General features: G+C 33.3%; 1 protein-coding gene and 1 pseudogene across 1 annotated transcript; both read right to left on the bottom strand.

Annotated features, from left to right (window-relative positions):
- Window positions 1-4,468, bottom strand: part of LOC112520699 — a 10,554-nt pseudogene extending 6,086 nt beyond the window's left edge.
- A 6,340-nt stretch (window positions 4,469-10,808) lies between these two features.
- Window positions 10,809-11,551, bottom strand: LOC112521508 (dirigent protein 22-like). Its single transcript, XM_025130407.1, has one exon. It carries the CDS (start codon window positions 11,528-11,530, stop codon window positions 10,952-10,954), a length of 579 nt encoding a protein of 192 aa, XP_024986175.1. The 5' UTR covers window positions 11,531-11,551; the 3' UTR covers window positions 10,809-10,951.
- Between the last annotated feature and the right edge of the window lie 1,607 nt (window positions 11,552-13,158).

The following is a 13,158-nucleotide window of genomic DNA, read 5'->3' on the forward strand; positions in this document are numbered from 1 at the left end:
GGAGGGGTGTGGCAGTTGTGAGGTGGGGGTGGGTTGGTAGTTGTGAAGATGACAATAGTGGCATGGTGGTCGATAAGGGTGGGTGGTGGAATAGTAGTTGTGAGGACGACAATAGTTGCATAATGGCGAGGTGGGTAACGGGGTGAGGATGGCAGTTGTGATGACAACAATAGTGGCATGGTGATTAATGGAAAGGTGGGGTAGGTGATGGGGTGGGGGTGATAGATGTGACGATAACAGTAGTGGCCAATGGTGGGTTGGGGGTTAGGGTGGGGGTAGGTGGCAGTTGTGACGGAGACAATAGTGGTGTGGTGGAGGGGGTTAGGAGTGGGGGCATGATAGTGACAATAGTAGCATGGTCATGGTGGGGGCAGGGATGCTTGGTGTTGGTTAAATTGGATGGCAAATGATGGATTTTAGTTCCTTCCATTATGCCAAGGAATGATGAATTCTTTGATTTGTGGAATTCAATGGAATTTGAAGGATTCCATCCATTTCAAGAAGTCAACCAAACAAAAGAATTGGAATTTGGTCAAAGCAATTTGTCATTCCAATTCCATCAAATTTAGTGAACCAAACAGCCCCTAAGTGTTATCTGCATTCTACAACAACAGCACTTGAGCCGGTTATAAGAGTTGAGCATATTTCAACTTGTGGTAGAAATTTGTTGAATCGTTGTTTTCCTTCATCAGCAGATAGAATCTTTTTGCATCCCCTCAAAGGTGAATTGAACATGTGTGAGCTTTTATCTCGTTTATTCATAACCTACATTAATGCTTCTAAGCAAATCATAACACACATACATTGATACGACCCAGACCATTATATTGGATCCACCCAACACAAGTCCTGCTCAACTAATAACCGAAGGAGTAAATACAGATCCGGGACCAGAAGATCAATGGCCAATTCATTCCACCACAGGCCCAAGACGCACCAGAAAGCCCCCCATATGGATGGACAAGTATGTGGTTTGATGCCATTATAACCACTCTCCGTTCTTTTCCCTTATTTTTCAATAACCAGTTTATAGTAGTGCTGTTCACCTCGATTTCTGTACTCAGGAGAGGCATATATAAATGTCTGTTGAAGCAAGATGAAGACATGCATTAAAAAGAATTTCTATTCCTTCTCTTTTCTTTTTTTGTCTGTCGTTTTTCTTCTTGGAGCGAACACTTGCTGGAAGAGTGATTATCACCAAACCCACAGGTACGCTTATCATACATAAACTGCCTATTGGAGCATTTGACTAGTGTATCTCATATGTACATGATTAACATATTAATTACCTAGGACATCTGTATACCCAAAAACTGAAGTTTAGACATCATACATTCCATCTCATCCCTAAGATCCTCCTGCCACTCCATGATTGATCCTTTCAGCATGTCCCTTTTTAATTACAGCATCCTTGCACGCACACACACATCCCTCTTGAATAAGCACCTTTTTGAGTTGCATTTGGGAACAGAAGCATGAACATTTTGAACTTAAAGTTTGCATGTTCAGTATATCAAAACACAGAGAGCTTACATGTCTGAGATATTATCAAATTCCATCACAGAATTCAATCAATGCCACCGTTATCACATTTATCGTTTCCAATCCATCTCCATCCTTGTGTAGTTTCCCGTTCACAGTTCTCATATTTCCACAGCACTGACCTAGTAACCTTACATATGCTGCCTCCGGAGACCCAGTATTAACCCATAAGGTATAGATTTGCAAATGTAAAAAACCAATAAATAAGAATAATAGTTATATTATGATAAGCAGATAAATCAAGTTATTCAAAATTTGATGGCATACCTCCAAATGCAGCACTAGCAGCAGAAAACGCGAGCAGTGGAGGAATCTGCCAAAACAGGAGATTTACGGAAGTGGTAAAGATAAATATGAAACACAAGACAATTCCACAAAAGAATATTAGAAAGTAAAAACGAACTGAAGATGATAAAGTAAACAACATAAACAGCTTCAGAAGTACCCCTATGACAAATGGAAGCCACTTTGGTCCCTTGACATGCTTCTGAATATATGGTATTCCTATAATAAATAATTGAATACAAGTTTAATTCCATATAAACTTGCATAACTCCCACCCATGTCCAGACTAAATAAACATACCTGTGTTTAAACCACTAAAGGCACCAAGCATTCCACCTAAACCACAGCCTGCCTATTGGATACACAAAACAAAATGAGATTAGCAATTTAAACAAAAGTGCATGTCGTGCTTAACCGTGTAAACATGTAAGCTGTCTTTTGGGGGACAAAATAAACAAAGTGATTATTGTATTTTAGATTGCTTACACAGCCAAAAAAAATATCAATCACATCCCTATACTCTCATAATCATATCGATCAAGCTGTTTTTGTCCATTTTAACCAAATGAACTAACATAAATAGTCAACTTGTGACGAGAGGAAGGATAATGTGACAAGCAAAATTTTAATAATCTCAACCATCATTTAATGTAACGTTTTTATGTATTCTGTCTCTTTTGGGCCAAAAAACATTATCCTTTGGGTTTTGATTGATAGGAAGCATACTAGAGGCAAGAGGAGAAAAGACTACAGCTAGCAAACTACCCAAATTGGTCTCCCTTGAGGGTATTATTTGGCATAAGGTTCATAACAATGATGTTTCTTGACGTGCGATAGCGATCCTTTTCATACGAGTTAACGAAAGAACAAATGTTGTATACCACCAATAGAACACCAGAGAATGAAGATTCTCTCTTCGGAAACAATCAATCATCAAAATAAACATCTATATGTTTAAGTATGATGGTTTATTATTCAATTGAGGAATACCATATTAGACACTTGGCCCATTATTGATATTACTCCTGTCACAAAATAAATTCAACAATTTTCCCCTCCTTTTTTTTGATTAACCCTGGATATCCAACCCGCTATGCGAGCCGACTAATCCCAGGGCAACTACCTGCTTTGCGGGTAGCCCGGAGTCAACAATTTTCCTTTTTGGGTTGTCCTAAAAACAAATTCAACATTTCCCTTATTGGTCACAAGATTTATCTATTTAATCCTTGTAAGGGGGGGTATTTTAGATATTTGACCAATAATCAAGTGCTCTCATCAAACTATGTCTCTAGTCAAACTTTGCATTATTTCAGGAGTTCATGCTCATGATGTAAAACGATCCTAAAGATCATAGCCTTTTTCAGGCAAACATCCCTTGATTATTTGGAACTGACTAAGATTTCGAACATTTCTCTATTTCTACTGTGACAATCCCTATCACTTATTAGTACATTAATCCTCATGATGATGCAACTATATGGTACCATACTACATTAAGTTGGACAATTTTTAAACTGGTCAGCTGTTGTAAATTTCATGGTACGATACACATATAAGAGCACTCAACCTCCCCTTCACATGCCTCATGTCAAAGACAGGGATAAATATAGAACCGTTTACACTTTACTCAGCAATCTCTTCTAAGTAAATTGTTATTACAACTCGATTGTTTACTTCTATTTTGTAGTTCAATCGTCTTTGCAAAAATCCTAGGTCCCAATCACTAAATTTTTGTTGGGCCGTCACACATGCACATGCACTTTCCTACCCCTAGTACATAAGGTGTAGGACCTTGGGTGATTTAAGGGTCAAATCTTATAGGCACTATCAAACCTTTCGTTTATTGCGTCCATTTGTAAAGGGCTCTTTGCATGGACCTGGTGACTAGTTTGACCAAAGAAAAAGACTCCTCTATTAATCCAAAAAAGATCCTCCAAAACAAATTTGAACACGAAAAACAATATGTGATGCTTGGCATATAAACCACAAAACCAATCGAAATCTTCTAGAAACCAGATTCTCATTGCTCAATTTGAACCTAGAATTGAGATAGACTCTTCAAAGTTCAAGCCCCATTATGATGACTTTCAATTCCATAAATCTGGTATGTAATGGTGATTAGCGATTTTGGAGAGACTTCAACTCCTGCCACAACGACGACTCAGAAACTCGCTCCACATGTAAATTAAGTTAACAATGATAAACTATTCTGCCAGCTTAAGCTGATCGAATTGGTATTCAATTTTTACATGCACGCATATAAATCCTCGGTAACAAGATTAAACGAGGAGTATCAATCAATGGATCATAAATTGGGGTGAAAATTACGCGAATGAATGGAGAAGCGAAAGAGCGTTTGTTACCACTGCGGTAGCATCATGTATAACTGGAGTAATAGTCCATTCTCCTTTTTACTGCATTGAACAAAACCAAACGCAAACACAATCAACCAATTCAAAAGCATCTGATGCGATCAAATCAAAACCTCGAATCAGAAACAATGAATGAACCACATACCGAGTTTGATTTTAATGGAGAGAGACAACGAGGGCATCGAGAGGTACCGAGTCCAGGTTTAATGGTGGGCTCGTGGTACAGATTCCCCGTTCGTAGCTTCTTCGTACACCTCTCAAGTCCCCATCACCAACACAATGCTCCTTCTGCAATTCACCCACGCTTGTTGCAGCAACGACCATCGTAGTCGAGTAGGCAGCCGCACACCGGATGCATTCTCGAGATCTTGAATTGGTCGGGCTCGGGCCTTGGTTACATGGGCTGTACCGGCCTAATATATATGGGCTAAACCTTGGCCCAATATATACACGCACAGCGGCACAGGTGACAGTGACAGGACTACGGGTGTTCATGGTTAGAGATGGCCAAATGGGCTCGTTCAGCCCGGACCAGCGAACGACTGAGACCTGGACTGGATCGACTAAAACTGGTTTGGGATTGTCAGTTAAGGACCGGTGATGGTTTTCGTCAAAAACATGGCATGTCCCGGACAGGCCTGAATTTTCAAAAAAATGGTCATTTTATAGTCGTTGCTTAACATTCATATAACCATTTTTTTTTCATTTTGGATCGTTTTTTATCTCATTTGCCCTCTATACACTTACATGTAAGTCATATGGTGTGTGGGAAATATATTGACTCACAAACACAAAAAAAAATCACAATTATCGTTATAATCCGTGATTTCGAGTACTCGGTTCGGTTTTTAACAACTCCTACTTCTCATTTCTTTCTCTTTTTTTATGCATTTGATTGACCCAATTACATATTTTTAAGTACATCAGAATAACATTTTTTTTTATTTTAAAAAAATTCAAAAATAAATATATGTAAAAACCGAATTTAAGAAGAAAAAAAACTTAGGACCGATTTAGGCCCTGCCCGGGATTGGGACCGGTTCTCATAACCGATTACGAGTAAGCTTAATCAGGCTTTCAAGTTTTGGTCGAGATCAGGACCGGTTACGGAAATAGTATTTGGGACTGGGACCGATTTGGGCCCAGTTCGAGACTGATTTTTGGTCATCTCCACTCATGGTTGATTGATCGAGTTGAAAACATTTGAACAAACAAATCCAATATTTGCGGTATGAAAAATCGTAACTTAACCTGACCCAAACCAAAGTGCAACCCAACACAACCGTATGGGTTGGTTGTATTGATACTTTGGTATAGCAAAATACTCTTATAAAAATAATATGTTGTTTTCTATTCTCGTAATTTTATTTTCATCGTCAATTCTTTGACGGAGTTTATCCATACTTCTTAAATCTTAATTACATCACATTCAAGTGCATTTCTTGATTTGCATATATATGTTCGCTTTTTCATATAACATATATACGAAAGTGTTATATCTCGATGGATAATAAATTGAAAATACATGTATATGAAAAGTGTATGTGATGGTGTAATTGTCTAATGTACATATTAATAGTGACTTAACAATCAAATTAAATACAAGAAATAAAATAAATATCGGGTTCATTGGGTTGGGTTCAAACAATCGTAACCCAATGCTTATTGTTTGAAGATATTACAACTCTATTAAACACCAGATTGCTTCAAGTTGGGTCATTTCACGTTCAATTGAATTGGGTTTGTCGGATTGATCGGGTTTTTGAACACTCTTGGACAGGATCATACCGATTTAGTAATTTTTTTCAATGCGTTTTTGCCCTATATTTTCAAAATAGTTTACAACTAGGGATCTTCATTTGATAAACCATAAAATTGTGATTACTTTAGAAACCTGTGCATCATTTGCTATTTTACATGATTTTTTTCTATCTACGACATCAATTTAGTGTATTCATTAACATATATTTGTTTGACAATGTGAACATATTTTATGTGTTTGTGAAACAAATAATACAACTAAAAAAATTGATATTGTGAACCAAATACATATCAAACAACCACATTGTAAAACAAATACATGTTAATCAATATATTAAATTATAACCTTAAGTGGAAAAAAAATCGTGTAAAACATTACCTTATGATAATAGTTTTCACAACATATAGGGTTCTCAAATGATTAACCACCTTACAACTTATTACTCCTCGTGTACAACTTCTTGTAAATTTAGGTTTAAACTTTATAAAATAGTAATTAATAACCAACTAATAAATTCGTTTAGATACAGGATAAGTATCGAGTCGTACTAAGATGACATAATACTGTATAAATTATCGACTCCTTGTTTAATAGGAAAGTACGTTAATATTTCACCCACGATCTACAAACATTTTACATCATATGTATACTACATTATAAAGCATTTGACAAAAACTTTTAAAATTATTTTTTTATGTACGAATTAAAATTCAATATTACAAGTGAATTATGCGTAAATACAACTTATTAAAGTTTCATGTTTGAATTGATGTAACCAACTACAGATAAACATAATCAAATAGATGATAAACATCTCATTTTAAATATAAAAAATCTAAAATATAATTAGAATAATCATTTAGTTCTAACAAAATAATTAATTATTATCTTATAAAAAATTATATTATTAAACGAAAAATAAAAAAGTGAATTAAAAAAATACAAAAAAAAGAGAAATTTTAAATAGTTAGTTTGGTATTAATTTCAATATTTTTTTCACTTTTTTATTATATCTCTTCATATTTTTATTTTATTCAAAAATAAAAACATTATTGTTTCCTCAAAACCACGTAAAACCATATTATAACATCAACTGAGATGTATCTCGCTGCATTATACGAATATCCTTCTAGTTGTATTAAACAAATACATAACTAGTAATAAATAAATCAAATATCACTCTTAAGGAGTCTTGTGACATGTGTTCCCTCAAAAAATCATCCTTACACATAAAAGTCTGGTCGTTATTAGATTTAGTCCAAAAAAGTTGAAATCAACGACTTAAATGATATACGTTGTATTAAACACAGATTGATCATTGGCAAAAAAAATATCATGTTATTTGTATTATGGGTTTTATCTACATGTATATGGATGATTTTATTGGAGCAGTCACATCACTAAAACTTCAGAGAAACAAGTGATGTCATTTGGGTACATAATTAGAGACGATTTATCACGTGTGTTGAATAACATGTTAGACTCCACATATTTTCATGTTCAATCGAGCGTAAGAGAAAGTAACTTTGCCGTTTGCAGTGCTCCAATCGATTGTCTATGTTAGAAGTGTCTATCTCGTTTTTATAACCCAAAATAAAACTTCAACGTAATAGTTTTGCGATAAGGAGAAAATGCATGAAAATAGAATATAATTTGATTTTATATTTTTAGGAAATTCTTTTTCAAATATCTACTTGAAGTCTACGATAAGAAATCTTAATCATTCAAAGTAATTGGTAATTGGTAATTGGTATAAGCATTAGCCCATTACCATTGTTAATCTAGATTTTTTTGGAAACAACATTCCAAGCTTTTACGTGACTCGGTTTTATCCAACTTTTATTTGTGACTTTTTAATCTTTTTGTCACAATGTCACTAAGGAGCATTTGACAGTTGTTGAATGATTTGATGCAGAATGATTAAGTGGTTAAGATGATTAAGAAGCTCTTATGATATAGTGCAAAATGAAATATAATTGTTTGATAATTGTTTACAATGAAATTAGGCCGCTGAATGTTAATGAATGCCCATAATACAAAATCATTCAGAAAAATTTAGAACCATTAAAGACATATTTTTTTTGTCAAACAAGATTCAACTATTAACGATTCAGAAGATGTCTCTTAATAGAACTATTAAGAAGTAAACAAACAACCCCTAAATATTTTATTTACAATACAAAAAGTGGCACTGTGATTTTCTTATTGACCTGAAACTATCAAATAATTGTTAACAGATACGCTTAAAAATATTTATTGTCAACACAATATTGAGAAGAGTTGAGACGAGTGTGAAACAAATCGGAAAATGAGACTTTAGATAAATATTTTTTCAGAATATAAATTAGTGGGTAATAATATAAATTATTTTTAGGCGTTTCAAAAAGAATATATATATATATATATATATATATATCCATTACCAAGTCTTTAGACACGATCAATCTGAAAGAAGTAGGACCAGAGTATAAAGAAGCGGCCCTAACATGGTGGACATTTTAAGCGTGTAATAATAAATGTGAAAGCGCACAGTGACACAAATTTCACATAAAACTTGGTCAAACCCTAGAAATTTTGGGAAGCAGTCTTTCAACTTTCATTTTTTGTTCTTGTTTTTTTATGGGATATCTTTAAATTGGTCTACACAAATGATAGGACATTCAATTGTATACTTATTTTTATCATGTATATTGATATACAAATATTTATAATTGACTAAAGAGAATGGAGTTGTGCAAACAGCGTGAGACGACAACCTTACGTAACGAGGTCTTAGTGAAAGCATACATACTACCTGAACAAAACTAGCATTTAGAACACCTTTCAAATAAAATCATACCTAAGAGATGTTACCGCCAGTCGATCTGTCGTGCGGTAAGGTACCACCCTGTTGTGCCGCCTGCCTATAATATAAACCATTCATTACACACTTTAGATACAATGAAAACCATTAGGTCAGACACACATGTGCGTTGACTGTATTATTCTACGTATTTTCATTAAAATAAGTGAATCATCAACAATAGTGTAACACCTCGTTCTTTAGAAAATAAAGTATTGTAGGGGCTGGTTGGTCGTATGTGAGAAGATAGGAGGAACAAAAGTGTATATAGTTAAAAGTTGGAGGATGAAATTGGATATTGTGTTTTACTTTCAAATTGCTAGCAAATGAGAAAGAAAACGGGACACCAATTTATTTGGGAACGGGGGCAAGCGCCCCATGGGGAGTTGAGCAGCAACAACTCCATCCCGTCCACCACCAGCCAATCAATATTGGCCTCCTTCGTTAGTAATCATTAGTTATCAGCTATCCCTATCGTAGTATTATATCAACACCCTTCCTTCTTTACATCTCCACCCTCTCCCCCTACAATGGATCCAAGAACGACATCATCATGATAGGTCCTCTGTTTTTTCTCTACGAGTTTTACTGATTTTATATAATTTTGATTACCAAACAAAATTGACTAGAATTTTTTTGCCAACCCATGTAAATGACATTTGTTTTAAATTCATGACATCCTTAGAATACATTTAGGGTTGTTCACCAAATGCTTCATTGGACAAGTGTTTATCAAGTTAAATTACCTAACCGGATGAATATGACAAAAGCCAATAATCTTACCTGGTAAGAGCAAGGCAAGAACCAAGAGTCTTACCTGGTAAGTGAGGGTAATGGTTCTTACTACGATCAGCTCTTACCAGGTAAATTGTTGCATATAAAGCCGTTTTTGTTGACTAAAATCTTATCCGGTAAGTAAATACTAGTATTGAATTTTACAGGTAAATGCTTACTGGGTTAGTGTTTGGTAAACGACCTCTTAGTTTGATGTGTTAATTAATTTCTTTTTATATTAATTATTCTTATTAAAATAGTCACCGAAACCTTTTATAGCATCAAGAATGGCGGGCGTCCGTAATTTCCACTGGGATGACTATTGAGATTTGAGTATTCTATTTGGTCGTATACAAACTGATCCACTCCAACTTTATAGAAGATAAGTGGGAACCTACACAACTAACTCTCAAAATTCAAATGTTAATAAAAATATTATTATTTTTCGTTAAAAAAAAACCTTAATTCTATATTTGAATTATGGGGATGTTTGATTGAATTGAAGGTATCATGGATGTTTCAATCTTTTTGGAGGTCCTGTTACATTCAAAACTTTTGATTACATTGTATAAAAAAGACAACAAATAATATATGTTAAGAAGAAAAATGGGCTAAACCTAAAACGATTAACAATCTGAAACTAAATCTAAACCATTAATTATTTGAACCTAAAAACCAAACAATTAATAGTTTGAACCTAAATAATTCCGGCTATAGTTTTACACAGATCGATAAAAGACCCTAAACACATGTAAATATGGACCCCAAAATTTCGGGGGTTCTGTTCAAAATCTCACATTTAACATGCTAAAGAACGATCTTGGAAGGTATTAATCAGTGATTAATAGAAATGAAAATGAAATAAATTGTTTAGTATTATATAATATAATGAGTTCATTTTTCTACAGGCTTAAATTTCATTTCCAGGTTAATTTGGGAGAATGAAATTCATTATGGGATATTCATTCTTGAAAATCAACACTGATGTGTTGTACTAAGATATACACCAGATCAGTTCCTGTGATATGCGCAATTCATGGGGTGACGTGAGATTAAAAATGATCAAGGGTCCAGATTCTTTTTCACGCTTCACCTTAACTCATATTTTTACGCGATCTTTCCTCTATGACTTCAATCAATTTATTTTTCAAATGTACATGTTGAAATTATCGCATCTATATCATCAATCATACATTAACAATTGAATTACAAATTTCGAATAGTTGTTTGTGACTTCCAAAATCTTTTACTGTAAAACAATAATATAACAAATTATGTATTATTATCACAAATAATGCGAAATCTATAAAATAAGATTAAAACTTCAACATCATGAAAATTATATTAAATATTCGAAATAAAATACAGAGTTAATCAATAATGAAGGACGTAAACATTAAACTCCACGACAGCATCACCATTGCTCATGTTGAAAGTGTGAGTTCTTGCTTGTGCATATCCACGCGAAAACCGAAAAAGCCCACTCCCTCCAACAACTGGCATCTCTCTTACTGTCGACATCACCGGATTTCGGCCCATTATACTCAATGTACTGCCATTATATTTTCCTTCCACAAACACATAGTTCATAACCATCAACAACCCCATCTCGTTCAAGCTTGCTGAGGTATACATCCCCTGTGCTCTGCCCACTAGCCTCGAGGTCCGTTCCGGCCCAATGGTCAACGGGTTGTCGATCATCGTGATGTCACCAAAACCAGTTGCTGCAGTACGGTTGGTTCTGGTGGCCTCAACGATTCTGATGGCAGTGGCGTTGGGACCGCTAACTATGTCATGGAAGTAGAAACGAAAGTGGCTTAGTTTTTCTTTTCTCAAACCCAAAGATCGTTGCGATAGATTTCTTGAAAATTTCTGGGATTCAACATTAACGAGAAAAGATATAAGGAAAACGGTAAAAATAAGAACAGTTTTCTTAAATACTGATTTGGCCATTGGAGTTAAGAGAGAATGACTTGTGATTTATGCTTGGTGAGGTTGTTGTTTATATAGAATGGCAAAAGTTTCTAGATCCTTTTTTTAGGTCAAAGTCAACTTTGGAAAAAATGGGATTCAAAATATCTACGCGTAAACGTGAGAATGTAGTGTTTAATTTAATTTTGTTGTTGTTGGAGCTTGAAAAGGTTTTTAGTTTTAAATATTTATTTAACGACTATTGACTTTTTAGATTATTATATTAATTCGTTATAAATAAATTATTTATTTATAGGAAAAGAAAAAATTGTGTGAATATACAAAGTTCAATAAATATTTTTATATAAATATAAAAATTCGTATAATAAGTTTCGTTTTTGTTTTATTCTTTTTATTTTTATTTTATTTTTATTATTTTTTTATTAAATTGGATATCCAATCCGCTATGCGAGCCGACTAATCCCAAGACGACCACCTGTTTTCAGATAGCCCGGAGTCACCGTATTTGAACGTTCGTGGCTACAAGGGGATTTTTATTTCTCATTGAATTTGAACCTGGAATCTCCGGGTACTTTTGATATTTGGAGTCAAACTCAAACCAATCAGACACCACCGTTGCGGTTTATTCTTTTTATTTTATGACACCAACTATCAAAAAGTTCATTTAAAAAAATCAATTTTTTTTGTTATCTATACTATATTATAAAACATTTGACAAAAACTCTTTAAATTCATTTTTTATGCATAAAGTATTGAATATTGATGTATATTATTTAAAATTCAAGATTACAAGTAAATGGTGCACAAGTACAACTTATTAAGGCTCCATTTTTGAATTCGTGTAACTAATTACGGATAACATAATCAAATAGAGGATAAACATCTCATTTTAAAATATAAAAAATCTAAAATATAATTAAAATAATTATCGAGTTCTAATAAAATATTAATTATTATCTTCATAAGAAAATTATATTATTAAACCAAATATAAATTACTTTTTATTGAACCTAAATTAAATTATAATAAAAAAATTAATTAAAAATTACACAAAAAATGAATAATTCTAAATAGTTAATTTGATACTAATAACGATATATTTTTGTCAAAATTTTATGATATCTTCAAATTTATATTTTATTAAAAAATAAAAAACATTATCGTTTTTTCAAAACCACATAAGACCATATTATAACATCGACTGAGATAAATAATAAAATAAAATATTAAAATCAAGATGTATCTCGTTTTATTGCGCGAATACCCTTCTAGTTTTAATTAATTTCGTTTAATCCTTTCCATTTTGAGGAACATGGATTTGTAAGGGACTTTATTTTTTAAGAAAATTTATAACGGGCTTAAAAATTGGGAAGTTAGGTTGTTTTTCAAAGTATAAATAAAAATAAAAGTTAGTTTTATTTTTGATAAATTGCATGAAAAAATAACGCACTTTAACTTGATTTTTATTATGGGTAACGTACTTTTAAAACTTTCATTTTGATACCTAAAATGTAAAATTTCAAACATTTAAGTACTCGGGTAACCGGTTGAAACTTCTCTGGTTGACTATTATTTTTACCTAAACTTTGTTTTTATTTTAGTTAATTATTAACTTATCTATATTACGTTTCTAACGACAATATTTGATA

The sequence above is a fragment of the Cynara cardunculus genome (genome assembly GCF_001531365.2).
Source record: "Cynara cardunculus var. scolymus isolate 2C chromosome LG 11, CcrdV1, whole genome shotgun sequence".
Lineage (NCBI taxonomy): Eukaryota > Viridiplantae > Streptophyta > Magnoliopsida > Asterales > Asteraceae > Cynara > Cynara cardunculus.